This window comes from Periophthalmus magnuspinnatus, chromosome 15, assembly GCF_009829125.3.
Source record: "Periophthalmus magnuspinnatus isolate fPerMag1 chromosome 15, fPerMag1.2.pri, whole genome shotgun sequence".
NCBI lineage: Eukaryota > Metazoa > Chordata > Actinopteri > Gobiiformes > Gobiidae > Periophthalmus > Periophthalmus magnuspinnatus.
In genome coordinates this window covers 31894361-31921660 of record NC_047140.1, presented here as the reverse complement: position 1 = coordinate 31921660, position 27300 = coordinate 31894361, and the positions used below count along the sequence as shown (strand labels likewise).

Genomic DNA, 27300 nt, shown 5'->3' with positions numbered 1-27300 from the left:
GTAACATTTAGAACATTTAGAACATTTAGAACATTTAGAACATTTATACAAACACAAAATGATCTGCACACGCTGAAGCCAAGGCCCTGACGTCGTGTTTGTGTTTCAGATCGTGCAGGAATCTCCTTTCCTCACCATGGACCTGCTCGAGTCCTGCTTCCCCTACGTCCTGCTGCGGAACGCCTACCACGCCGTGTACAAGCAGAGCATCAGCGCCAACGCGTAGACACGACCCTCACCCTCCCACTCCACCCACACCCCACCCCCACCCGTGTGACTCCCAACACTAACAGTTTATTTTAAAGGTCCCATATTACACCGTTTTCTGATCTGTTCTAATGTTTCCTCGTCACAAACAGACCCTGGAGTTGCGTTTTGTTTCATTCACCCTGCAGATTTAGGCTGAATTCTTCTCTAAATCAAACAAAACACACCTCCAGACGTGTTTTTTGATGAGCTAACGTCATTATAACACGACTTAAACCTCACACAACTCCATTTTGGTGTAACATCGGACCTTTAAACAACATAATAATCGTCTTAAGTATTTTTTTTGAGAAGCTAACGTACAATTGTCATGACGTCACAAACTTTCCACTACTTCCGCGAGTTTGTGTCCGAGACGTTTGGATTTTAAGAGAGAAAGTTTATCCAGAATGCAGCTAAACACTAACACGAAACACTAAAACGCCCAAACGCACCGCGACCCACAACCTCAGACCAAACCAAGAACCCAAACCTCCGACAGATTCACCCGGCTGTTTCCTGGGACCACTGCGACGCGGCAGGAGCACAATCTAAACCATATAAATGTGGTATATTTATAATTATAGATCTATAACTGTGGCTCTAATAACTTTGTGTTGACAGAAGTGAATGCCACAGAGAGGGACTGTTTTACTGACGACGGGTGGCACGTGTCTGGATGACGACACACACGAGCTGATTCCATGGGCATCTCTTCGTTTAAACCCTTTTAACGCTAATATTCCTCCATTTTGTTCCGAGTGCATTTGTATAACAGTGGTGTTTTTCTTGCTAGCCGTAACATGAACTCTTTTCGTGGGTAAGATAGAAGTTTGCTTTGATGTGACTGTTCTCAATGTTTTTATTTTTTATTTTTACCATTTGCCAAACATAAATGACATTAATGTACAGCTGTAAACATGGCGTCTGCACAGTGATGTTTGGATTTGCACCCTCCCGGATTACCACATGTTTTGGTTTCAAGATATTCGCTCTGCCTGGACCAGTGTAGAGTTATTTTATCCCCAAATAACATGAATATTATGTAAGATATTCACTCTGCCTGGGCTCGTGTAGAGTTATTTTATCCCCGTGTTTAAATCTAGATCCAAATTTCCATGTTCTAGAGGAATTCATAGACAAGTAGTAAAGTACAGACGCCTAACACTGCACTTGAGTCATTTTAAAGTGGATATCACTACTACTATTACTACGTCACTACTACTACTACTACTACTATGTCACTACATTTGAGAGCAGTATCTGTACTTTCTACTCCACTACATTTTTGAACAGGACTGAAAAGTAAAAGTATTTTTCTTATTGTGTGAGACCCGCTGAAAAGGCTGAGTGTTTATTTTTAACACGTTTAGAATTTGAAAAAAAAGAAAGAAATACAAATAATAAAATGTAAAAAATATACAAATAAAAACTGAAAAAATGATCAATTCAACAAAATTCAGCTCAAATCTTTGTCAAGATTGCCACATTTGCATCTTCATAAGACTCAAAATCTGCAAAATACTTTAACTTTTTACTCTTTAAGTACTTTAATACTAAGATTTTTTTCATGTGATGCTTTTACTCTTTTATTTTTTGCTCCAGTATCTGTTCTTTTACTTACGTAACACATCACATGGTCCAGGTTTGTTGAATAACTCTAATAAATGATCCAAACTGCATCTGTATTTACTGTATATTTCACCTTAACTTAAATCCTGAAGGGTGCAGATGTTTCCTTTGACTTCAGTGTAAGTGCGAGTGTCCAGCGAGTGTCCAGCTGCATGTGTCCCGTGGGACGCTGGAGCTGGTCCACAGAGACGTGCTCATTTTCTAGTTTCTGTGACTCCTGTGTAATTGAACTGAATCAAATAAAAGGCTGTGTCAGACCAAGAGTGAAGGCACTTTGTACAAACTGAGGTCACAATACAGTGTGCGGACAGTAGGGGGCGACAGGAGCTCAGGTGGTAGAGCATTACCCACTGATGTGAAGGTTGGGGGTTCAAACACTGCCCTTGACGTGAACATCTTTGGTTGAGCTGTCAGATTCCAGCTCCCACAGATGAATTGTGGTGTTGTGTCCTTGGGCAAGACACGTCAGACCGTTTAGAGACAAGCAGGTAGAAAAAAAAAATCTGCCTGGAGTTGAAGGTGGAAAAGTGCTGTATAAAAATGTGACCTTTGACCCCTTCAGCTTCATCACATTTTTGTCAGTTTTATTTCTATGGCACATTTACAGAAGCAGTTTTTCCAAAGAGCTTCACAGGCAGAAAACATGGTAAAAAACCCCACACCAAAACAGTGCGGAACATTAAGACGAGCTGTGCGTTTGTAGTGTTTTTATAAATGTTCTTTAGTTTTTCTGACTTTCTCCTCTAACAGATTCAGTTCACACCTCAGTCTCAGGTTGTTGGAGTTGAGCTCAACGACTAGATGTGTCCATAAACCGAGGGAAGGTTATTTTACCAAACTCAAATGAACACGTCAGTATTTGATCTCACATTTAGGCTCAAACTGCACAGAATCAAAGAGAAAAATCTCAAACTGAGGTGAGACGTTTCCTTCTGATCAGCTGTTTTTAATCCTCTGCTGTGTCTTTACAGTTTAAATGAAATAAACTTGGTATAAAAGTATTCTCAGTATTCAGAACACAGTACTCAGAATGGACCGTGTATTCAGAACATTTTACAAAGTATGTTTTTAATGCAGTATTTAGTATTCTGTAACTAAACACACTGTGCTCCCACTCCCGACCAACAGGGGGCAGGCTCATGGTTCATCTAAATAACAACTCGAGTCATAGAAAAGGCATTTATTTAAAATCAAAATCATTCTACCCATCAATTGTTGTATTTTAACTTTGATTATATAAAAAAAAAAACACACATTTTTGCAGTTTGATTTGTGTTTAAACGGCACATTGTGAGACGTCTCTGTGGAGAGTAAAGGTCACAGCAACTGGAATGACTTCACCACGACTGCACCTCCTTATCGGAGACGAAGCGCCCGTGTGGCTCTGTGGCTCCAGGGGGCAGCAGTGCCAGGTACACGGGGGTGATGGCGCCCTCATCTGGAGACTTTGGAGCTTTGTCACCTGCCATGTCTGTGCGTACCCAGCCTGGACAGCATGCGTTCAGCAAGATCTAAACATTTAAACAGAGCACATCATTATACAGAGCTCAGCGGCGTTTGACGTTCAAAAGTGACATTTCCTCGTACATTGTCCTGAGGCCTCTCCTTGGACAGCCGACGAGCCAAAATCATGGATAGAACCTGGAAAGATAAACACTGTGTTTATAAAGAACTGCTTCTGTGGTGTCTGTGTAACATGAAGCAGGAGGCCTCGTACCGTCAGGCCGGTCTTGGACACTCCATAAGCCGTCTGGGGCCAGCCGTCCTCTTTGTGCTGGTCACTTTTAGTTTTCTCCACAAACCTCTTCATCAGCTCCACCAGCTCATCCTCTGTGATGTCCTCACTGCGGAATCGGGCCTGAAGTTCTTTACTGCACTGGTTCAAGGTTCGACTCCCCACAAAACTGGACACGTTGACCACTCTGCCTGAGGAACACACAAACCCTCAGTGTGTGTCCAGTGTGGACAACAGTTTAAGATCTTACCTCCTGGCTTCATGAGCGGCACGAAGTGTGTGAGCATGTCTCTGGTGGCAAAGAAGTTGGTCTGAAGAGTCACCTCGGCTTGGACAGGAAATGGAGCCGGATCTGCCACTGAAGGACACAAACAAAATCACACAAAGTATAAATATATATAAATAAGTACAAGCCACGTGAGCCATATCCCCGAGGAACAGGGACCAGCCTCCTGATGTAGTCCTGGTTTAGTCCTGGTTTAATTCTGCTGTAATCCTGGTTTAATCCTGGCCTCCTGCTGGTTCACAGAGTCAGGACTAAACCGAGACTAAACCAGGACTAAAACCGCAACTAAACGTGGGGAATCCGTGTTTCATTTTTCTGCAGATGTAAATGTGGGACAGGCCTCTGCTGGGACCAGTTTTGTTGAGCACATCTGAACTAGTGATGCAGCTACAATTTGAATATTCTTTTTTTTATTCCGTTGTTTTTATTTTCACCCTCTTCTTGTTCTGTGAAGCACTTTGAATGACTTGTTGTACAAACTGCTCCACAAATAAACCTGCCTCGCTAAACTTTTGACAGTGGATTTTATCGAGGGCTGGAATAACATTTTCAGAGCAGTAAAATACATTTGGCTTTCGGAAACTATACAAAGAGTAATTTGTAATGAATTTTTTAAATGGTGGACAATTAAAGGCCCGGCCAATCGTCGCCCTCCACCTGTGACCAGTTTAAAAGGCCCCGCCCCCTGTCACTCTTGGCTGAAACTGAGAAACTTGATCTTTTGTGTTTAACTTACATCTAAATTTTGTATTGGCAGAGCTTCGTCTCATCTGTTTTGTTTCAAGTGTAAATAAAAGTTTATCACCACAATAATAATAATTCTCCCTCGGAAACGGTTGTAATAATGGCACTTATCTGTTTTTGCAAATTAACCCTTCAAGTGAACTTCAGTGTTTACTTTTGAACGCGATGCCGGCGTTGTTGACCAGGACGTCCACTCCTCCGTACGTGTCTTTGAAGAACGCCGCCGCCGTGGTGATGCTGCTCAGGTCATTGATGTCCAGCTGATGAAACTTGGGCTTCAGTCCTTCAGAGGTCAGAGCTTTCACTGCGTCCTCGCCCCGGCCTCTGGAGCAGCGGGATTTTAGTTTGTAATAAGGTCAAACGTGTAATAAGGTCAAACGTGTGTAATAAGGTAAAACGTGTGTAATAAGGTCAAACGTGTGTAATAAGGTCAAACGTGTGTAATAAGGTCAAACGTGTAATAAGGTCAAACGTGTAATAAGGTCAAACGTGTGTAATAAGGTCAAACATGTGTAATAAGGTCAAACGTGCGTAATAAGGTAAAACGTGTGTAATAAGGTAAAACGTGTGTAATAAGGTCAAACGTGTAATAAGGTCAAATGTGTAATAAGGTCAAACGTGTGTAATCAGGTCAAACGTGTAATAAGGTCAAATGTGTAATAAGGTCAAACGTGCGTAATAAGGTCAAACGTGTAATAAGGTCAAATGTGCGTAATAAGGTCAAACGTGCGTAATCAGGTCAAACGTGTAATAAGGTCAAACGTGCGTAATAAGGTCAAACGTGCGTAATAAGGTCAAACGTGTAATAAGGTCAAACGTGCGTAATCAGGTCAAACGTGCGTAATAAGGTCAAACGTGCGTAATCAGGTCAAACGTGCGTAATAAGGTCAAACGTGTGTAATCAGGTCAAACGTGTAATAAGGTCAAACGTGTAATCAGGTCAAATGTGTAATAAGGTCAAACGTGCGTAATAAGGTCAAACGTGTAATAAGGTCAAACGTGTAATAAGGTCAAACGTGTAATAAGGTCAAACGTGCGTAATAAGGTCAAACGTGTGTAATAAGGTCAAACGTGTGTAATAAGGTCAAACGTGCGTAATCAGGTCAAATGTGCTTAATCAGGTCAAACGTGTGTAATAAGGTCAAACGTGCGTAATCAGGTCAAATGTGCTTAATCAGGTCAAACGTGTGTAATAAGGTCAAACGTGTGTAATCAGGTCCTGACACATCTGCAGTTATGGGACGTATGGGACAATATGAACTGACTCACTTGTCTCTCGCTGTGACGTAGACGTCGCCCTCAAACTGTTTGCACAGCGCGCGGACGATGGCCAGACCGATGCCCTTGTTACTGCCAGTTACCACGGCAACCTTGGTCATGGCTGTAAATAAAAACATCGTTAAGTAAATAGTGATAAATCAGTGCAAAACCAAAGTAAAAGCTAAAGTTGTAGGAGTGACGATGTTTAGCTGCTCGTCCAAGCCGCGGCTTGGACGAGCAGCTAAACATCTTCACTCCAAGTCTCTTCTTCAGTTCTGGTCAGATTCCTGCTGGACACTGCGTCTGTCTGAAGAGAGGAGTTAACTACACTGAAACTGGACAATATACACTCTCTTCAAAGGAGTGGTTAATGTCTTTGAGACGGAGGTGAACAGCAGACTGTGGTCCTGAGCTGCTCTCTCCACAGACATAAGGCAGTGTCCAGCAGTAATCTGACCACAACTGAAGAAGCGGCTTGAACGTCTTCACTCCTACAACTTTTTGTCCATTTACAGATTTTATTCTTCTTTTTCTGTGGATCAGACCTGGACGACTGAGGGACACACAGATATTATATTAGAAAATGCAACACGTCGTTCACACTGATGCTTTTATCTTCATTTTTTTTCTGTGAATCTTCTTTATTTTATCTCACACCAGAGAATTTGAATTTTACATCAGTATTGAGCAGCCAAACCTCTTCATTTTTACACAGTTGACAGATTTAACTTCAGATTTTACTCCGGATCAGACAAATTCTGCATAAAACAATAAACAAACATGACGTAATTATGTGGACCCCGCCCACTTTTCCCTGCTCCTGTAAAACTGCTGAGTCACGATGAGTAAAAAGAATCGATCTGTGACGATAAAAGCAGATTTAAGCTCGTCCCTGAGGCTGCAGAGTTTAAAGCCACGCGACGTAACATGACGTTTACCTGCGTGATGAGCGCGTGCAGCAGAGTGAGAGGACAGAGAGTGAGAGGACACAGAGTGAGAGGACACAGAGTGAGAGGACACAGAGCCGTCAGTCCAACACGAACGTGCAGAGACCAAAGCGAGAGGAAGCCCCGCCCGCACAGCCCCACGCGCACCTCTACTGCGCACACCCGGAAGAACAAAACAAACACATGGGTCTGGATCACGTGGGTCAGGACTGTGTTATTGTCCAGAGAAAATGAAATGGAGCCGCTCCACTGAAGTCTGCACCGCGAGGTTTAAGGTAAGAGACACTTTAATGAGACGAACATGAGACTGACCAGAGCCACAGGTCAGTGCTGACCCGGGACTGACCCGAGTCTGACCCGAGTCTGACCCGAGTCTGACCCGAGTCTGACCCGAGTCTGAGCTCTGTGTCCCCCACACAGGCTGTGTGCCCCCCACACAGGCTGTGTGCCCCCCACACAGGCTGTGTGCCCCCCACACAGGCTGTGTGCCCCCCACACAGGCTGTGTGCCCCCCACACAGGCTGTGTGCCCCCCACACAGGCTGTGTGCCCCCCACACAGGCTGTGTGCCCCCTGGACTGTACAGAAGGGAGTGTGACGTCACCTCAGCTCCATATTTCTGTCTTGAATCTAATCCTGTCCAAATATCCAGCCAGAAACCAAAACTTTTTTTTCTCTTAAATAAATTCTTTAAATTATTGCACAAACCCCAAAGCTGAAAACAAAAGCCGTATGTACAGAATATGAAATATAAAATATAATATTATTTTAATGTTTTTGTCTATATTTGTTTAAAACATAATGTGCCTAAATGTTACAGCTTAAACCTAAAAGCTTTAACAGTGTTATTGTTTATATCATTGTATATTAAAAATAAAAAAATTAAAAATGAAGCTCGAGACGAGCAGTTACAGGGGCCAATTTGGAATTCAGACTGAGAGTATCATGGCAACCAAAGAGCCAATCCAGAGCACTGTCAATCAAACCTGTTGCTAACGCTAGTGAGAATTAATGTTCATATCTTGATTTACAGACACAATAGTGAAATAAAAACCCCAGGATCATGTAGAGGGTTAATACGAACATTTAAGACCAGAATGAGTCTGAAGCAGCAGAGACAGAGGGAGGACAGTTTATCAATAGAAAGTGAATTGGAGCCAGAGTCAATGGAGCAGGAAGTGCACCATGATCACTTTTTATTTGAAAAGTGGTGGCTAGCGTGTTTTAATTTAGAAAATCTGGTCACTCAAACAAAAGTGCTACTTTTCCATGAAAATCCAGACCGGGGCAGGGTTTGGTCTCGTTCACGTGATAATGATCGACTGGACAGTCACACGCAGCGTCCAGTCGAACTGAGAATGCCAGAAATTATGGTTAAATGACTTGTTTCCATGTCGTTTCATAGAACTTACGTCACAGCTCGTTCCCCGGGCGACCTTTGTCTTTGCATCTTTTCTGTACATCAAGCTAGTTTAGTTTTTTCCCGTTACTTCTGCTCACACAGGAAGTTTCCAAAATAAAAGCGTATAACCTTACTATTTGGGGTGTGCAAAAATATCGAAATATCTATGTATCGTATCGTTCAATGTAATGATACAGTATTGATATCGTGGGCTGCAGTATCAATATATTTTTGTTGTATATTTTACCAAATTATTCTGTCACAGCGTTATATTTGTGTGTCTTACTTAGAGGAAAGAAACTTGTTTATGCAGAACATTTGACGTTTGCTTCACTGTTTTGTCGATTTAAACAGGTGTATTTCTTATTCTCTTTGCACAGACAGAGATTTAACAAACACTTTTAGTCTCACAGTTGTTTTAGTCGATATGTTTTGCTCCTTCAGAGTCGTTAAACTGCACATGTCTCTGTGGAAATGTAAATGTGGAGCTCGTATAAACTGTGGATGAATAATATGTGTTCTTGTAGTTATGTCCATTCATCTTCATTAAACAGAAGATAAATGCACCATTAATGTTTATTTTTTGTGAAAATGGGGCTGGTTGTTAAGTGTCACAAAAACCTACATTTTTCACTGAATCAAATTGAAAAAATACTGAATCGAGATATGTGTCATATCAGCAAAGTCTTAGTGATTCCCAGTCTTACTATTAAGAATCATGAACTGTATGTTAAATATTTAAGAACTTTACTTCTCTTGTTTCCAAAAGAAGTGCTCATTGTTCTGTGATCGTAAACCTGCGTTAATCACGTGATCATAAACTCATTTGAACAACCCAGCTCAGAAGAACGACATTTTATCCTTTCATTTTAAAAAAAGACATTTATTTTGTGGGACGATGTACAGTGGTAGTTTAGGCAGTTTGGTCATTGGGGTCCAGCTTTTCTCTGGACTTCACCACTTCTGCACCTCCTTATCGGACACAAAGCGCCCGTGTGGCTCTGTGGCTCCAGGGGGCAGCAGTGCCAGGTACACGGGGGTGATGGCGCCCTCATCTGGAGACTTTGAAGCTTTGTCACCTGCCATGTCTGTGCGTACCCAGCCTGGACAGCATGCGTTCAGCAAGATCTAAACATTTAAACAGAGCACATCATTATACAGAGCTCAGCGGCGTTTGACGTTCAAAAGTGACATTTCCTCGTACATTATCCTGAGGCCTCTCCTTGGACAGACGACGAGCCAAAATCATGGATAGAACCTGGAAAGATAAACACTGTGTTTATAAAGAACTGCTTCTGTGGTGTCTGTGTAACATGAAGCAGGAGGCCTCGTACCGTCAGGCCGGTCTTGGACAATCCATACGACGTCTGGGGCCAGCCGTCCTCTTTGTGCTGGTCACTTTTAGTTTTCTCCACAAACCTCTTCATCAGCTCCACCAGCTCGTCCTCTGTGATGTCCTCACTGCGGAATCGGGCCTGAAGTTCTTTACTGCACTGGTTCAAGGTTCGACTGGCCATAAAGCTGGAGATGTTGACCACTCTGCCTGAGGAACACACAAATCCTCAGTGTGTGTCCAGTGTGGACAACAGTTTAAGATCTTACCTCCTGGCTTCATGAGCGGCATGAAGTGTGTGAGCATGTCTCTGGTGGCAAAGAAGTTGGTCTGAAGAGTCACCTCGGCTTGGACAGGAAATGGAGTGGTATCTGCCTCTAAAAAACAGTGTTTTTGTAATATTGAGCAGGTCGGTGCAGTACTTCTGAACTTTGAGCTTCAGGACAGAACAACCAACATCAGGTCGACTTGTTTACCTTTGAATGCGATGCCGGCATTGTTGACCAGGACGTCCACCCCTCCGTACGTGTCTTTGAAGAAGGCCGCTGCCTTGATGATGCTGTTTATGTCATTGATGTCCAGCTGATGAAACTTGGACTTTAGACCTTCAGAGGCCAAGGTCTTCACTGCTTCTTCACCTCGGGTTCTGGAGCATCGGGTTTATTAGTGTGTAATACAGTCAAAACATGCTATTGATACTTTGCAGCTGATGTCATCAACATTGTCTGAGGGTGTGAAGCTAACTAAAGGATCTGTTCTGTCTGAAGTATGTAAGTAAGTAAGTATAAAGACCATGAGAATGTCCAGCTCATTAGGATGTCATTATCCACAGTGAAATGAGGACTGTACCGACATGGGCTGAAAGGACACTCTGCAGGAAGTAGACATAACTCCAAAAGAAACATCAAAAAGACAGATTACAGTTTGCACACAGGGACAAAGACCTTCATTTTGGAGACATGTCCTGTGGTCTGTCGAAACTAAAACTGAACAGTTTGACCATAATGAGCATTTGTTACGTTTGGAGGAAAACGGGGGAAACTTGCAGCCTGAGAAATACCATCCATCTGTGAAACACGGGGGTGGCCGCATCATGTCGTGGGGGTGTTCTGCTGCAGGAGGGACTGGTGCACTTCACAAAATAGATGACATCATGAGCAGAGAACATTATGTTGAAACACTGACGCAACATCTCAAGATAAATGGGTCTTCAAATGGACAATGACCTGAAGCATACGGCCAAACTGGTGACAAAGAGGCTAAAGGATAACAAAGAGGCTTAAGGATAACAAAGTCAATGTTTTAAAGCGAGTATCACAAAGCCCTGATCTTAATCCTATTGAAAATGTATGAACAGACCTGAAAAGGCACGTGCGAGTGAGATGGACACAAACTTGGTTCAGTTACACCAGTACAGTCAGGAGGAATGGGCCAAAATTCTTGCCATTGTGAGAAGCTTGTGGAAGGAAATCCAGGACGTTTGACCCAAGTCACGTAAACGTGTCTGTAAACGTCTGGTTTCATCTGTGTCTATATACACATATATACAAACATACTCACTTGTCTCTGGCTGTGACATAGACATCGCCCTCAAACTGTTTGCACAGCGCGCGAACGATGGACAGACCGATGCCCTTGTTACTGCCAGTTACCACGGCAACCTTGGTCATGGCTGTAAATAAAAACATCATTAAGTAAAATCCTTTGAAAAGTCCATTTTGCAAAAAAGGTCTGATTTAGAGCTTTTAATCATTTTATAGTTGTTTCTTCTCTTTGACTCGCTGAAGTTGTATTTGAAGCATAGAAAGTGTAAAGAAGTGACTAAGTGAGCGCGACGTCACCCACAGCGTTCAGCTCCAGTCAAATGAAGCTCATCGAGGCTAACAGTTATAGCGGCTAATTTGGAGCCGAGTTCCATGTTTGGAATTCTGACCACGAGTATCATAGCAACCAGAGAGCCAATCAGGAGTGAGGCTGTTGAAGGTAAGCGACCTCAGGGGAAGAAGTTGTCTGATTTGTCTGTTATTAATGTTCATATCTGGATTTACAGACACAATAGTGAAATAAAAACCCCAGGATCATGTAGAGGGTTAATACGAACATTTAAGACCAGAATGAGTCTGAAGCAGCAGAGACAGAGAGAGGGGACACAGCTTTTACACAGAAAGTGAATTGGAGCCAGAGTCGATGGAGCCAGAAACACGTCCATGCTCACTTTCTGTTTAGAATGCGGTGGTTAGATTGTATGTATAAATGGACATAGCTGTGATTTGGACCAAACCATGCATGTTTGAGTAATCTTTAATCGCTTATTTTCAAGAATATTTCAGATCTGCCCCGTTTTCACCGCCACTGATTCAGCAAATTTTGCCCAGATCTAATTTTGTTAGATCTGTTGTGTCATGTTGGTTTTTACAAATAGTTTAGTGACATTTCCACAACAACGTCATGAGATATTTAGCTTTCAAAACCAAACCAGGACTAAACCAGGACTAAACCAGGACTAAACCAGGACTAAACCAGGACTAAACCAGGACTAAACCAGGACTGGTGGTGCACATAACCATTTTACAGACACTGACTTGGTTCAATAATTCAAAAACGCAATGAAACAGAACAAACATGAAACAATTTAAAGAGCTGTGAAGTCTAGTAACACGATATCAGGAAACGCATCATCCAATACTAAGAAAAGCTTAAACAAACAGATTTTTAAGTAATTGTCCGAAGACGCCATGCTTTACCTTTGTGTGTGTGGATCAGAGCTGCAGAGGAAGTGAGTCAGAGTGGAGGAGAGCGGAGGAGAGTGGAGGAGAGCGGAGGAGAGCGGCTGTTAGCGAGGCACAGGTTCCTCCTTTAAACCTGGCTCCTCCCTGGAAGAGTCTGGCCAAACACGATACAATGACTCAGCACAAACCAGCTCTCCTTCTTCTTCTTTTCTTTTTGATGCTGCGTCCGGTGGCAGTTTTCAGATTCTAGACCATGATAATGTCATACTCCCAGAAGGGGGCGCAAGAGCCAGTTTCCCCTATTACACTGTACTTTGCCATGAAATTTCTATTAATGACTGGACCCAAGAAGTCACTGTGTTACAACAAAAACCTGCATTTTAACTATTTTAATTTGAGCTGCCCCCATCTGTAGTAAACACGATCAACCTACGAACGTTCTGATGTCATCTGAAACCACAGACGTAGAATAAGAGACCGAGACGTCACCCACAGCGCCCGGCTCCAAATGAAGCTCATCGAGGCGAGCAGTTATAGCGGCTAACTGTATATATAAATCAGAATTGAATAAATCTGTGTGTAAATTAGTTGGTGACCTGCTCTGGCTTTAAACTCCTGGTTATGCACACAGGGTTCAGTTTTCAATAACAAAACAGGATTATTATGAAGCTGTTTGAGATCAATTTTGTGGGTTAAAATTGAATTGGTAAATGTTGAATAATCACATTTACATCAAGGAACCACTCGCCCATTCAACCCAAAAGTCAACAAAAAGCACAAAAACAAATACACCGATAAGATGAGAGGAAAAGTACAGCAGAAAACCACGAAAATGAACAAAATCTAAAATACTGCATTAGTCGTGTACAGCCGTTTCCAGGACGTCAAATCTTGTTACAGCTTTGTTTATTATTCATTCATACCACACTCTTCAAACAAGCTTCAACAGGTTATTGTGTGTGCGTGTGTGTGTGTGTGTGTGTGTGTGCACATTGACAGCGCTCAGATGCTCGGTCTGATTTGTGATATTTTGACACAAAGAAATTGTAAAAGTCCAAAGACTTTCATACAGTCACTGCACATTTTGACTAACGTACGTCTCTTGGTGTGTTTGCCGTGTACTGTTCAGAAATATTGCTTTTGTGATCTCTTTAAGTTTGCTGAGTCACTCTGATTCAGTTACGTTCATTTATCAAACCAAGAATCAACACACACAGAATGTATACACAGTATGTACACACCTAATAATTACTGTGTGAAAGCTATTCTTCTGAACAATTCCTTCACCTTTGGCCCAGTTTGGCCCAGGTTGGCCCAGGTCAGCCCAGTTTAGCCCAGGTCAACACATTTCGGCCCATGTTGGCACAATTTGGCACAGTTCTTTGCTCTAAACTGTCATCCTTAAATGTCCTTATTGTTGTCTCCTCAGTGTTGATCTTATAATGTGTGGAGTCAAAATGTTTGTGCAGCTGCTTCACAAACTGAATCCTGCTCTGACCCATTTTTTTTTAACGTCGCCTGTTTGACCCATGTCTTTGTGGAGTGATCTAAAGCCGTGGTTCTCCCTGGCGCCCAGCTCACAATCCACCGATAAAGTTGCGACTCACCAATGTACGTTTCACAAAATTTGATTTCAGAAAACATGGTATTGAAAATGAAAAAAGTAATTTGAACCAGCGGCCCACATACATAAACACAGGCCTACAACAGCTGTATTAAATGACACAATGTTTTCATTTTAATCAAACAGAACACTCACAATAGGAAGAAAAAAGTAGCCTATTAACATGCAGCTAATGAGACAGGAACAGGAAGTCAGTGGTTGTATGCATGTTCATGTTTAAGAGCTGAGGATGGACAAAGCTACTCTCTGCACCAACATGGAAAAGCCACTGTAGCCAAACTTTTTGAAGCTGCATTGAATGTCAATGTGGTGGATGTTGCTCTGTCTGATCATTTCTGTGTCTTTTTTGACGTGTCTGTTATTCCCAAACCAGCGGCTGGTCCTGCAGTTGTTCAGAGGAGACACATAAATTATAAAACAGGTGCACTGTTCATGGAAATGACACACTTTGAAAATGCCCCAAATACCTTTGTGGTGCCCCAGGGGTCAATCCTGGGACCCCTGTTGTTCGGTACATGCGGCCGTTAGGACAGTTAATACACAGCAATAATGTGTCTTACCACAACTCTGCAGACGAGTCAGATCTGTGTCTCACTGCAGCAGGTGAATCTGGACCAGTGGATTCACTGCATCAACACATCAGTGTGTGTAGGAAAAACAACTTTCTCCAGATAAAATCAGACAAGACTGAAGTCAGTCACAGAAACATAGAGAAAGTGTCAGCGTCACCTCCAGTCTCTCTAAAACCTTCAAAACAGGATAGAAATCTACAGGTAATAATGGACTCAGATGGAAACTTAAAAAGCCACATCAAATCAATAACATCTGCAGCTTTTTACATCTAAAACCATTGCAAAAATCAAAGGTCAACTGTCAAAACCAGACTTAGAGAGACTTCTGCTTGACATCCTGCATTTGTCTCCAGTGGGTTAGACGACTGTAACGTCCTGATCACTGGCCTCTCCAAATGAGCCCTAAGACAGAACAGAACATCCAGAACACTGCTGCTCGGGTCCTGACTAGAACCAGGAAGTACTTCACACATGTGTCCTGTGCTCAGGTCTCTGCACTGGCTCCTGTGGCTCAGAGACTAGATTTTAAAGTAGCTCTACTATTATAAAAGTATCTCTATGGGCCAACATCAAAGTAAATCTCCCACATGAGCCACATGAACCATCTCACACTCTGAGGACTTCAGGGACCGGCCTCCTGCTGGTCCCAGAGACAGGACTAAACATGGGGAATCAGTGTTTCAGTTTTATGCAAAAGCCTGGAACGTTCTTCCTGAAGATGTGACACAGGCCTCGACTTGGACATGTTTAAATCCAGGCTCAGTTCTGTTTAGCTGCTGTGACTGAAAGGGTTTTATTTAGCCTCTTTCTTTTATTCTGTTTTAATCTTCATTTTATGATGATGATTTGATTTTTGCACTTTGAATAAACTGTATGTTAAGTATTTAAGACCTTTCCCAAAAGAAGTGCTCACTGTTCTATGATCGTGAACCCGCGTCAATCACGAACTGATCATAAACTCATTTAAACAACACAGCTCATAGAACAGGTTTATTGTGTTTCAGAAGAACAACATTTTATCCTTTCAATAAAAAAAGACATTTAATTTGTGGGGCCATGTACAGTGCTTAGGTCATTTGGTCACTTGGGGTCATCACACAGGTTCGGCAAGTCCGGCTCTTCTCTGGACTTCACCACTTCTGCACCTCCTTATCGGACACGAAGCGCCCGTGTGGCTCTGTGGCTCCAGGGGGCAGCAGTGCCAGGTACACGGGGGTGATGGCGCCCTCATCTGGAGACTTTGAAGCTTTGTCACCTGCCATGTCTGTGCGTACCCAGCCTGGACAGCATGCGTTCAGCAAGATCTAAACATTTAAACAGAGCACATCATTATACAGAGCTCAGCGGCGTTTGACGTTCAAAAGTGACATTTCCTCGTACATTATCCTGAGGCCTCTCCTTGGACAGACGACGAGCCAAAATCATGGATAGAACCTGGAAAGATAAACACTGTGTTTATAAAGAACTGCTTCTGTGGTGTCTGTGTAACATGAAGCAGGAGGCCTCGTACCGTCAGGCCGGTCTTGGACACTCCATAAGCCGTCTGGGGCCAGCCGTCCTCTTTGTGCTGGTCACTTTTAGTTTTCTCCACAAACCTCTTCATCAGCTCCACCAGCTCGTCCTCTGTGATGTCCTCACTGCGGAATCGGGCCTGAAGTTCTTTACTGCACTGGTTCAAGGTTCGACTCCCCACAAAACTGGACACGTTGACCACTCTGCCTGAGGAACACACAAACCCTCAGTGTGTGTCCAGTGTGGACAACAGTTTAAGATCTTACCTCCTGGCTTCATGAGCGGCATGAAGTGTGTGAGCATGTCTCTGGTGGCAAAGAAGTTGGTCTGAAGAGTCACCTCGGCTTGGACAGGAAATGGAGTGGTATCTGCCCCTAGAAAAAAAACAGTGTTTTTGTAATATTGAGCAGGTCGGTGCAGTACTTCTGAACTCTGAGCTTCAGAACAGACAGAACAACCAACATCAGGTCAACTTGTTTACCTTTGAATGCGATGCCGGCATTGTTGACCAGGACGTCCACCCCTCCGTACGTGTCTTTGAAGAAGGCCGCTGCCTTGATGATGCTGTTTATGTCATTGATGTCCAGCTGATGAAACTTGGACTTTAGACCTTCAGAGGCCAAGGTCTTCACTGCTTCTTCACCTCGGGTTCTGGAGCATCGGGTTTATTAGTGTGTAATACAGTCAAAACATGCTATTGATACTTTGCAGCTGATGTCATCAACATTGTCTGAGGGTGTGAAGCTAACTAAAGGATCTGTTCTGTCTGAAGTATGTAAGTAAGTAAGTATAAAGACCATGAGAATGTCCAGCTCATTAGGATGTCATTATCCACAGTGAAATGAGGACTGTACCGACATGGGCTGAAAAGACACTCTGCAGGAAGAAGCCATTACTCCAAAAGAAACATCAAAAAGACAGATTACAGTTTGCACACAGGGACAAAGACCTTCATTTTGGAGACATGTCCTGTGGTCGTCGAAACTAAAATTGAACTGTATAATGAGCTTCAATACATTTCGAGGAAAATGGGGGAACTTGCAGCCTGAGAAATACCATCCCAACTGTGAAACACGGGGGTGGCTGCATCATGTCGTGGGGGTGTTCTGCTGCAGGAGGGACTGGTGCACTTCACAAAATAGATGACATCATGAGCAGAGAACATTATGTTGAAAACACTGATGCAACATCTCAAGATAAATGGGTCTTCAAATGGACAATGACCTGAAGCATACAGCCAAACTGGTGACAAAGAGGCTAAAGGATAACAAAGAGGCTTAAGGATAACAAAGTCAATGTTTTAAAGCGAGTATCACAAAGCCCTGATCTTAATCCTATTGAAAATGTATGAACAGACCTGAAAAGGCACGTGCGAGTGAGATGGACACAAACTTGGTTCAGTTACACCAGTACAGTCAGGAGGAATGGGCCAAAATTCTTGCCATTGTGAGAAGCTTGTGGAAGGAAATCCAGGACGTTTGACCCAAGTCACGTAAACGTGTCTGTAAATGTCTGGTTTCATCTGTGTCTATATACACATATATACAAACATACTCACTTGTCTCTGGCTGTGACGTAGACATCGCCCTCAAACTGTTTGCACAGCGCGCGAACGATGGACAGACCGATGCCCTTGTTACTGCCAGTTACCACGGCAACCTTCGTCATGGCTGTAAATAAAAACATCATTAAGTAAAATCCTTTGAAAAGTCCATTTTGCAAAAAAGGTCTGATTTAGAGCTTTTAATCATGTTATAGTTGTTTCTTCTCTTTGACTCGCTGAAACAAACACAGATTTTTAAGTAATTGTCCGAAGACGCCATGCTTTACCTTTACGTGTGTGGATCGGAGCGGCAGAGAAGGTGAGTCAGAGTGGAGGAGAGCGGAGGAGAGTGGCTGTTGTCGAGGAACAGGTTCTCCCTTTAAACCTGGCTCCTCCCTGGAAGAGTCTGGCCTTGGTCCAAACACAACGCCACAATGACTCGGCACAAATCAAACCCTCCAGCTCTGCTGCTATTAGAACTAATTTCCACTAAGTGCAATGAGTTAGTATTTTTTTAATGACAAGGTTTAAGATATTAAAATTCCACGATGCAAATAACTCAGCACCCACCTAGACACCCAGAGCTGACTCACTTTGCACCTGTAACTAACAAAACTGTCCCAGACATCGTCCCCAGTCTGAGGACATCTGCACCTTGATGTTTAACCCATTACATTTCTGAAGTCTGTGCTCAGTTTGCTGTCGCTCATTTGCAGAGAACATGTCAGAATCAGAATACTTTTATTGCCATTGTCTCACAAACTAGGAACTTTCTTCAGTGATAAAGTGCAACATAAAACACTGAATAATATTTATAGCATATCTTTTTTAACTTATCTATAAAATAAAATAGTAAGAAGATATGTACAACATCAGAACAACAGTGCAAACACGACTTATTAAGGCGACTGGTGTCCAGTTTAGTGCAGATATTATAAAGTGTTCATGAGACAAACGGCAGAGGGGAACAAACTGTTCTTATGACGAGAGGTTCTGGTCCCAGTGGACTGTAGCCTCCTGCCAGTGTTTCAGTTTTATGCAAAAACCTGGAACGTTCTTCCTGAAGATGTGACTCAGGCCTCGACTTTGACATGTTTAAATCCAGGCTCAGTTCTGTTTAGCTGCTGTGACTTTTATTCTACCTCTTCTCTTTTAATGTTAATTGAATGATGATGTTTTGATTTCATGTACTGTGAAGCTTTGAATTACCTTGAGTACAAATTGTGCTAAACAGATAAACTTGCCTTGAATCGTTTGTTTTAATATTGATCTGCTCAGTGTGTTTGAATGACCCTCTGGGGAATAATAGTTCTATTGATTGGTTGATCTAATCTTCCTCGTGTTTCTTCAGTGTTTCCGTGATGAAGAAAAGGAGGCGACCTGGACGAGTGGCCCGGACGAGGAGCCGGAAGAGTCTGACGGCGGTGCAGTCAGGTTTGTTCTGACGTGTGTACTACGCTCACACTCTGACCCTCACACTCTGACCCTCACACTCTGACCCTCACACTCTGACCCTCACACTCCTCACACTCTGACCCTCACACTCCTCACACTCTGACCCTCACACTCTGACCCTCACACTCCTCACACTCTGACCCTCACACTCTGACCCTCACACTCCTCACACTCTGACCCTCACACTCTGACCCTCACACTCTGACCCTCACACTCTGACCTCTGTCCTTCTAGTGTCTCTGTGTCATCAGGACTCGTATGTGCGGCTCCTTCGGTTCCTTAAACAAAAGGGATTTGCATCAACTGTTCTACAACCAGCGCAATTTACAGGTACAACTCCTCTGTAAACCTGCTGTGTGTGTGTGTGTGTGTCGGGATGTGTTTGTGGGGGTGTGTGTGTGTGTTTGTGTGTGTGTACTTGATCTATATCTGAGTTTGTGACTTCGCTCTTGTTCTACAGCTGTTCAAATGCAGCCTGAATATTTTCCTGATTAAATCTTTGTTGGGGGGACAGAACCTGTGGTAAATATTTAGTTTTACATCAGTTAAGTGTCAGTTTGAGAAGAAAAGTTGAACAAAAAAGTTGAAAATTACAGGAAGAAGTTCTAAAACCGGGTCTCCCTGTGTCTCAGAACAAAACTGTTCAAAACAGAAACATTAACATGAGACGTGGGACAAACAGGAGTCGCCCTGAGTTTAAACCTGTTTAGATTATCTGGGCTCAGAGACAAAAGGTACGTTTATTCACCTGCTGGGGGCGTGTTTATTCACCCGTTGGGGGCGTGTTTATTCACCTGCTGGGGGCGTGTTTATTCACCCGTTGGGGGCGTGTTTATTCACCCGTTGGGGGCGTGTTTATTCACCTGTTGGGGGCGTGTTTATTCACCTGCTGGGGGCGTGCCCTGGCGATACAGCGAGGACGGGCCAGATACAGCGGGGTCAGTGGGTGAATAGTTCATGTGTGTGTGTTGAAGGTCATGTGTGTGTGTTGAAGGTCACGTGTGTGTTGAAGGTCACGTGTGTGTTGAAGGTCACGGTGAAGGTCACATGTGTGTTGTTCACAGACACGGGCAGAGGACTGCAGACTCTCAGAGCCTTAAAGGTCAGTTTAACATTTAGTTTTCTGATGTTGGAGCTGCAACAGAAACTACATTTGAACGATCAATAACAGAATGTCCCCTCTGAAGAGTCACGTGACTCTGGTCTGGTCACATGACTCTGGTCTGGTCACATGACTCTGGTCTGGTCAATAAAACAAGAATTAACCACCTGCAGCAAAAACACATTTAAAGAAAACACATTACAGTTATTTTATAAAAGTGGGTTTTAAAATTAGATTTTAAAACACCCACAGTGTTTGACTGTTTTTAATTATACGTCATGTTTTTTCACTATAATTTACCATGTGTCAGACACGTCACAAATGACATTTTACTGCAGTATTCAGTGTTCTGAGAGTATTCTCCACATCACTGTTACATATTTATATAACCTATAACAGTTGGACACATTTCACTCTTAATGATAAAGTTCATCACGTTGTAAACTCTGGTCTTAATGTTCTGTCTTTGTCCTTCAGCCTGGGGAGCTGCTCGTCTCTTTACCTGAGGCGTGTCTCCTGACGACGGACACTGTCCTCCACAGTGATGTGGGGCCTTTGATAAAAGGGTAATGTCCTGAGTTTATCCAAAGTCTCTGAGTTCACCAGTTTAATGTACCAGTGTTTTTTCAGTCATTATAAATCTGTTTACTCAAACTGTTCACTCTACAGAAGCATCAAGGCTGTAAATGCATCACAAAGAAGCATTTCCCCTCAGATACCAGTCTACACCTTTATTTAAATCTGTATCTGAACCAAGTGCACCCGGGGCCCCGGGCCCCCGCACCTCTGGTTGGGAAACACTGATGTAGACTGTGTTGTTTGTGTTTGTACAGTTTGTGTTGTTTGTGTTTGTACAGTTTGTGTTGTGTGTTGTGTTTCCTCAGAGTTTGTGCTCTGTGTTCACAGGTGGAGGCCCCGCCCCTCCGCCCTCCTCGTCCTGTGTGTGTTCTTGGTGTTGGAGCGACACAGAGCTTCGCTCTCTGAGTGGTTTCCTTATATTGACGTCCTGCCCACGTCGTACACCTGCCCCGCCTACTTCACTGATGATGTCATCACACTTCTACCTCAGTGTGTCCAGAGTCGAGCTTTAGACCAGAGAACGTCTGTGGAGGAACTACACTCCTCAAACCAGAGCTTTTTTCAGTGGGTTTATTTCTAGATCAACCAACTTTTTCAGTTCTGACCCAGATGACGACTCTAGTTTAACTGATCCCAGCGCAGAGACAGAACAGGACACTTATGTCCTGAGAACAGGACACTTATGTCCTGAGAACAGGACACTTATGTCCTGAGAACAGGACACTTATGTCCTGAGAACAGGACACTTATGTCCTGAGAACAGGACACTTATGTCCTGAGAACAGGACACTTATTACACAGAGATCCAACTGTTTTATGTAACTGATATTTCTCCTAAAATCACAGCAGAGCAGGTTTGTGTGAACAAAGTCCAAACTTTATGTTTTAGGCCAAAATCAGCCGTAAATCGTCTTATCACATCCACGTAAAGCCCAAATCGACTGAACCGATATTTAGAAGCCGATACACAGTCCAGCAGCATGTTCAGTATCGGTGCCAGTATCATACCTGTGGGTCCATAACACACACAGACACACCCCAACACACACAGATCACACAAACACACACAAACACACACAGACACACACAGACACACCCCGACACACACAGATAATGTCCTGGTCCCCTCCAAAGTTCTAGAAGAGTCTCCTCCTCGGGTCAGGGCCGAGTCTGTGAGGGACAGAGACAAAGACGACACAAAACAAACGACAGCATTGAAGGAGCAGGAAATACTTTGGCCACGCCTTGATTCTTTGTGCCACTGATTCTAAAATATGTTACTTAATTCTTGGTCTAAATCAGAGTCAGGGTCAGGGTCAGAGTCAGAGTCAGAGTCAGAGTCAGAGTCAGAGTCAGAGTCAGAGTCAGGGTCAGGGTCAGGGTCATGGTCATGGTCATGGTCATGGTCAGGGTCAGGGTCAGGGTCATGGTCAGGCTGATGGTGATGTTGTGTTTTCCAGGAGTCTTCAGTCCGTCGTGTCTGAGTCGGTGCAGGACGTGTTCACGTTTGAAGCTCTGAGGTTTGTTTAGAACAGAACAGGATTAGACTGAAGTTAATCCAGCAGCACAGTCTCATAACCTCCTCATCCTCCTCTTCTTCCTCCACCTCCTCTTCTTCTTCATCGTCCACCTCTTCCATCTCCTCCTCTTCCTCCTTCTCCTCTTCCTCTTCATCGTCCACCTCTTCAACTTCTATCTTGTCTTCCTCCTTCTCCTCTTCCACCTCCACCTCTGTCTCCTCATCCTCATTCACCTCCTCCTCTTCCTCCACCTCCTCCTCCTCTTCTTCTTCCTCTTCTTCCTCCTCCTCCTCCTCCTCTTCCTCCTCCTCCTCCTCCTCTCAGGTGGGCGTGGTGCACTGTTAACACTCGCTCAGTGTTCATGGCTCGTCCTCAGAGTCACTTCCTGTCTGGACAGGATGTTTGTGCTCTGGCTCCGTTTCTTGACCTGCTCAACCACCGTCCTGACGTCCAGGTAACACAAACACACACACACAAACACACTCAGATAAACACAGACACACACAAACACACCCCAACACACACAAACACACACACACAAGCACACACACAAACACACACAGATAAACACACCCCCACACAAACACACACACACATAAACACACACAGATAAACACAGACACACACAAACACACACAGATAAACACAGACACACACATAAACACAGACACACAAAGATAAACACAGACACACACACCCCTACACACACACAGACATAAACATACACACACAGATAAACACACACAAACACACAGATAAACACAGACACACAAAGATAAACACACATATAAACATACACACACAGATAAACACAGACACACACAAAGATAAACACACACACACACACACACACACACACACAGATGTTTCATTCTCTGTTTCTTTTTCAGGTCTCTGCCAGATTCAACAGTGACACCAGATGTTATGAAATCCACAGTGTTTGTGGCTTTGAGCGCCACCATCAGGCCTTCATCAACTACGGCAGCCATGACAACCAGCGCCTCCTGCTGGAGTATGGCTTTGTCGCAGCTAATAACCCTCACAGTGTGGTGTACGTGGACACAGGTAAACACGTGTGTTTGGTTTAGTTTGTGTTTCCTCTTTTCACTCTTCTGCCTTTTTCTCCTCAGACCATCTGTGTAAAGTTTTACACGGAGACAGAAGTTTGCAACAAAAGATGAAATTCCTCAGTCAAAATGAACTTCTAAGGTAAAGTTTAAATGTGTTCAGGGGGTGGACGAGGGAACGGGACGATAAACAGGAATATCGTGATTTATCGTGATCAAAAGGGTTGATAATAATCATTAATCGTGGCCTTTTTTTATATAATCGTGATAACTGCCAACAAAGACAATCTCCATCGTGTCTCGTGCAGAAAAACACTCCCTGATGATCTCCTGTGGGTTTCACTTATAACAAAGTACAGTATTTTTAACTATTATTTAAATATGGAACCTGCTCATAATATTAAAATTGTAATTATTCATATGCAGAAAATTTTAAACTGTCAACAATAATGATCATGATATAATGATTAATCGCAGTTGTTTGGGCCGTGATGTCCACAGGCCTGAGTTGATCTTTTGTGTCATAAACTGTCCTTGTGTTTGCAGTAACTTGACCGTGTCCAGTGAAGGTCCAGGGTGGAGGCTCCTGACGGCGGCTCGAGTTCTGTCTCTGCCACAAACACAGTTGTAAGAAAAACTCCTCACTCCTCGTTTCACTTTTATCTGAACAAAGTACAACAAAGACTCTGTTTCAAACATTATCAGTGGTGCAACATGATGAAGTAGCAAAGCACAGAACTGAAGTAAGAATGTTTTACAGTGTGTACTTTTTACTTTTACTTCAGTACGTTTGAGAGCAGTATCTGTACTTTCTACATTTTTGAACAGGACTGAAAAGTAAAAGTATGTTTATTATTGTGTGAGACCTGAAAAGGTTGAGGGTTTATTTTTAACACATTCAGAATTTGAACAAAACTAAAAAATATACAAAAAAATAAAAAATAAAAAGATAAAAAAAAAACACAGAAACTCCAAACTCGCTCCATCACTGCTACAGATCATTAACCACAAATTTCCCACTAGTTCAGAGAAACAGTACCACCATAAATACAGATTGACCGATATATTGGGCCGATATTTGGGCTTTTGAGCGTATCAGCGATCTCCTTCGATCTCCAGCAGAGGGCGATATTTACTCAGCTCTCTTATAGGTCTGTGGTATAAAAAAAAGCTTTGGGGGGAGTTTGTAGTACATTTAATTTGGGGAAAATAATCAAAATTGGCGCAAGAATATCAGCAGATCTTATCGACTGTAAGTTGCTCTGATTCTAAACATTTGGCATCGGCCATGAAAAAAAACACATGGGTCCATCTCTAATTATAAACACTGACCCCAAAGACGAATGTTACATGTGTTTTTTATCAAACAATAAGTGGATGTAGAGTTTATCATGACGGGCCTTGCTAATTGTGCTCTTCTTCACATGTTCTTTACGTCTTCTTCTTCACATGTTCTCCACGTGTTCTCCTTCACATGTTCTTCATGTGCTCTTCTTCACATGTTCTCCACATGTTCTTCTCATGTTCTTCTTCACATGTTCTTCTCATGTTCTTCTCATGTTCTTCTTCTCATGTTCTTCACGTGTTCTGTCAGTGGTCTGTGGAAGTCTGCGCTGTTGGGACAGAGGCTCAGTGAGGAGAAGGAGAGATGGTGCCTCCAAACCATCCGCTCTGTGTGTGTCCAGATGCTGCAGGACACGGACGCAGCTCTAGAAAAGGTGGGACTTCATCGATAGAGTTTGGCTGCAGACCTCCACCTGGACGCACCTCCACCTGGACGCACCTCCACCCACAGCTCCCTCGCCATTTTCGATTAGTTTACTCTTTATAAAACAATAACACAATGAACCATCGGAATGAACGACCAGACTCACGTTCACTCCAGAGTTTTCGGGCCATATAAAATTATTAAATACAGTTCTCGGTTCAGTTGCGTGCTGTAGGTCATGGGTGACATATGAAAGTGTAAAACGATGTCAACTCTTGTAACGTTACATTGAAAACAGAGGTCAGGAGACGGTGGACGTTGGTCTCTTGTCCTGGCCGCTGTTTGGACGTGTGGGGTCACGTGAGGGTCGTCTGGGGTCAGGTCTGCAGATTCTTTGGTTCTACATAAACGTGAGTCTAACTGCTGTCTTAATGTGCCCAGATCTCCACGATGCTGCAGGAGTGCGACGCGTCTGTGGCGGAACAGCTGGGCGTTGTTCTGGGTTTACGCCGAGAGGAGAGCTGCATCCTGGGAAAGTGTCTTGAGATACTTCCTGAGTCATGACCCGTTTCATCATGACGGTTTTGAAGTCTTAGGAAACTTGATAGTGCCTCAAGTGGAGAAGGTATCTCAGGGTCTGGTCCTGGTTTAGACCTGGTTTTTAGACCTAATTTAGCCCTGTTTTTAGACCTAGTTTAGACCTGGTTTAGACCTGGTTTAGACCTGTTTTTAGACCTGTTTTAGCCCTATTTTAGACCTGTTTTTAAACCTGTTTTTAGATTTGGTTTAGACCTAGTTTAGGCCTGGTTTAGACCTGTTTTAGACCTGTTTTTAGACCTGGTTCAGACCTGGTTTAGACCTGGTTTAGACCTGTTTTTAGACCTGGTTCAGACCTGGTTTAGACCTGTTTTTAGACCTGTTTTTAAACCTGTTTTTAGATTTGGTTTAGACCTAGTTTAGGCCTGGTTTAGACCTGGTTTAGTGAGGGGAGGATGGAGCATGACATTGCACTGGACTCTTTTTGTGAAAAAGCCCAAATGCAAAGCTCTGGACAGTCTCTTAAAGTCTGGGTGAGGAGCTCGGGAGTAGAGACCCAGGACGCCTCGGGGTCCCACTGATGGAGCTGGGCAAAGTGTCTGGGGCGAGGGAAGTCTGGGAGTCCCTGCATAGACTGATGCCCCAGATCAGTGGAAGAAAATGAATGGATGGAACACTTGATTGTTATAAAAAGCAAAATGTTTCTGGACATAATTTTAATACGACACATTTTACCTCTGAAGTGTTGAATATAATTTTGAAGGAGCCGAGGGAGAAAACGGCTTCTCTCCCAGGACTCGTGTTGCCTTAAAGGTTTTATATTATGCAAAACTGACTTGTGAGCTTTAATCCATGTTCTGACACTGTTCCCTCATCAAAAACACGTGGACTTGTGTTTTGTTTCATTCACACATGTTTGTGTAACACTTTATTTTTAATCTGTAACATCTACAAAGCTCAAAACGCTCTGTTCCGTGCTGTGTTTTCTCAGCTTAAATCAGCAGAGTTTGTGTGAATGAAACAATGAAACAAAACACAACTCCAGGTCTGTTTGTGATGAGGAAACAACATTAGGACAGATCAGTGTAACATGGCTCTTTCATATCAACACTGAGATATTCATGTTTTTATTTAAATTATGCACATGGCAGATTGTCGACACACAGACTGGTCTGAAGCAGGAGATTTGCACCTTTTTATTTACATTTAATGCCACGTTTGAGCTCGGGACGCCCCCGTTGTCCACCATAAAAGTATAAAATCAGTCCATGGTTGAGAGTTTCACCACCGCCTTCCTCTTTGGATGATGCTGGATGGTTTCCATGGCGACAGTGGCTTCGTACAGCGGTAACGCTTCTTCTGGACGCGGCCTGGAAAGAAATGGCATAATGAGCCTGTCTGGCTTTGCTGTGGGGGTCCCGAAGTGGCTGTGTGGTTATTTTGGGGGTCCTGGTCTATACAGTACTACTACTATATGATACTATTACTACTACAGTAGTGCTACGGCCCCGGTCTTAATTGGCGAGGGGCATTGTTCTTGCTGGGTTTCTTATTAGTAGTATTCTTTTTTTCCGGCCAAATGATCGCATTTTTCACCCCTGAACATGTGCGAAAAGTCCCACATTTAGGTATAGGATCGACCGGCTCGGCGAAAAATTAAAAGTTGCCGGTTCAAAGCCGTGGACAGCCATTGTAATGCGATGGCCACACTGTGCTATAGAAACTGTGTGAAGGGGGAGGATAGCGGCCGGGGGGTGGCCGGGCGGGC

The 27300-nt window shown here is 43.3% G+C and overlaps 6 protein-coding genes across 10 annotated transcripts in view; 2 read left to right on the top strand and 4 right to left on the bottom strand.

Annotated features, from left to right (window-relative positions):
* The window catches only part of nckap1 (NCK-associated protein 1), a 33271-nt gene extending 31135 nt beyond the window's left edge, over positions 1-2136 (top strand). For all 3 annotated transcript variants that reach the window (XM_033980024.2, XM_033980023.2, XM_055227081.1), the window contains one exon: positions 110-2136. In XM_033980024.2, coding sequence (XP_033835915.1) covers positions 110-226 — 117 coding nt within the window. In that variant the 3' untranslated portion in view covers positions 227-2136. The remainder of the gene's footprint in view (positions 1-109) is intronic.
* A 913-nt stretch (positions 2137-3049) lies between these two features.
* Positions 3050-12376, bottom strand: LOC117382794 (carbonyl reductase [NADPH] 1-like). Of its 2 annotated transcripts, none has more exons than XM_033980028.2 (7): positions 6842-6959; positions 5913-6024; positions 4798-4967; positions 3864-3971; positions 3596-3804; positions 3466-3519; positions 3050-3389 (listed from the first exon to the last, which is right to left on the bottom strand). In XM_033980028.2, exons 2-7 carry the CDS (start codon positions 6020-6022, stop codon positions 3216-3218), a joined length of 825 nt encoding a protein of 274 aa, XP_033835919.1. In that variant the 5' UTR covers positions 6023-6024; positions 6842-6959; the 3' UTR covers positions 3050-3215. The 2 variants fall into 2 exon arrangements, with proteins under 2 accessions (XP_033835919.1, XP_055083086.1); XM_055227111.1 differs by lacking the exon at positions 6842-6959 and adding an exon at positions 12329-12376 and having other exon boundaries at positions 3144-3389.
* setd4 (SET domain containing 4) lies at positions 7088-25753 on the top strand. Its single transcript, XM_055227119.1, has 13 exons — positions 7088-7125; positions 18916-18998; positions 19254-19349; positions 20084-20121; positions 20599-20687; positions 21028-21264; positions 22161-22220; positions 22545-22674; positions 23111-23285; positions 23351-23429; positions 23834-23914; positions 24882-25005; positions 25437-25753. Exons 2-13 carry the CDS (start codon positions 18926-18928, stop codon positions 25557-25559), a joined length of 1305 nt encoding a protein of 434 aa, XP_055083094.1. The 5' UTR covers positions 7088-7125; positions 18916-18925; the 3' UTR covers positions 25560-25753.
* LOC117382795 (carbonyl reductase [NADPH] 1-like) lies at positions 9142-17912 on the bottom strand. 2 transcript variants are annotated; one of them, XM_033980030.2, is made up of 7 exons: positions 17852-17912; positions 11145-11256; positions 10061-10230; positions 9854-9961; positions 9586-9794; positions 9456-9509; positions 9142-9379 (listed from the first exon to the last, which is right to left on the bottom strand). In XM_033980030.2, exons 2-7 carry the CDS (start codon positions 11252-11254, stop codon positions 9206-9208), a joined length of 825 nt encoding a protein of 274 aa, XP_033835921.1. In that variant the 5' UTR covers positions 11255-11256; positions 17852-17912; the 3' UTR covers positions 9142-9205. The 2 variants fall into 2 exon arrangements, with proteins under 2 accessions (XP_033835921.1, XP_033835920.1); XM_033980029.2 differs by lacking the exon at positions 17852-17912 and adding an exon at positions 12329-12412.
* Positions 15538-17933, bottom strand: LOC117382793 (carbonyl reductase [NADPH] 1-like). The gene is made up of 7 exons (XM_033980026.2): positions 17852-17933; positions 17580-17691; positions 16503-16672; positions 16288-16395; positions 16020-16228; positions 15890-15943; positions 15538-15813 (listed from the first exon to the last, which is right to left on the bottom strand). Exons 2-7 carry the CDS (start codon positions 17687-17689, stop codon positions 15640-15642), a joined length of 825 nt encoding a protein of 274 aa, XP_033835917.1. The 5' UTR covers positions 17690-17691; positions 17852-17933; the 3' UTR covers positions 15538-15639.
* A 798-nt stretch (positions 25754-26551) lies between the features above and the next one.
* Positions 26552-27300, bottom strand: part of cryzl1 (crystallin, zeta (quinone reductase)-like 1) — a 29012-nt gene continuing 28263 nt past the window's right edge. Inside the window, exon 16 of the transcript XR_008648961.1 lies at positions 26552-26902. The gene's annotated coding sequence lies outside the window, so the exon portion shown is untranslated. The remainder of the gene's footprint in view (positions 26903-27300) is intronic.

What these genes read in the sequence shown, in the direction of transcription:
- LOC117382795 (XM_033980030.2), bottom strand. Translation starts at nt 11,254, where the DNA reads ATGACCAAGGTTGCCGTGGTAACTGGCAGTAACAAGGGCATCGGTCTG. An exon ending in TATGTCACAGCCAGAGACAA is followed by an intron (nt 10,231 to 11,144) that starts GTGAGTATGTTT and finishes CCGATGCTCCAG; the next exon opens with AACCCGAGGTGAAGAAGCAG. An exon ending in TGTCCAAGACCGGCCTGACG is followed by an intron (nt 9,510 to 9,585) that starts GTACGAGGCCTC and finishes TTATCTTTCCAG; the next exon opens with GTTCTATCCATGATTTTGGC.
- LOC117382793 (XM_033980026.2), bottom strand. Translation starts at nt 17,689, where the DNA reads ATGACGAAGGTTGCCGTGGTAACTGGCAGTAACAAGGGCATCGGTCTG. An exon ending in TGTCCAAGACCGGCCTGACG is followed by an intron (nt 15,944 to 16,019) that starts GTACGAGGCCTC and finishes TTATCTTTCCAG; the next exon opens with GTTCTATCCATGATTTTGGC. An exon ending in AGGAGAGGCCTCAGGATAAT is followed by an intron (nt 15,814 to 15,889) that starts GTACGAGGAAAT and finishes TTAAATGTTTAG; the next exon opens with ATCTTGCTGAACGCATGCTG.
- LOC117382794 (XM_055227111.1), bottom strand. Translation starts at nt 6,022, where the DNA reads ATGACCAAGGTTGCCGTGGTAACTGGCAGTAACAAGGGCATCGGTCTG. An exon ending in GCCGCTCATGAAGCCAGGAG is followed by an intron (nt 3,805 to 3,863) that starts GTAAGATCTTAA and finishes TGTGTTCCTCAG; the next exon opens with GCAGAGTGGTCAACGTGTCC. An exon ending in AGGAGAGGCCTCAGGACAAT is followed by an intron (nt 3,390 to 3,465) that starts GTACGAGGAAAT and finishes TTAAATGTTTAG; the next exon opens with ATCTTGCTGAACGCATGCTG.
- setd4 (XM_055227119.1), top strand. Translation starts at nt 18,926, where the DNA reads ATGAAGAAAAGGAGGCGACCTGGACGAGTGGCCCGGACGAGGAGCCGG. An exon ending in AGACTCTCAGAGCCTTAAAG is followed by an intron (nt 20,122 to 20,598) that starts GTCAGTTTAACA and finishes TTTGTCCTTCAG; the next exon opens with CCTGGGGAGCTGCTCGTCTC. An exon ending in TCTCTGCCACAAACACAGTT is followed by an intron (nt 23,915 to 24,881) that starts GTAAGAAAAACT and finishes GTGTTCTGTCAG; the next exon opens with TGGTCTGTGGAAGTCTGCGC.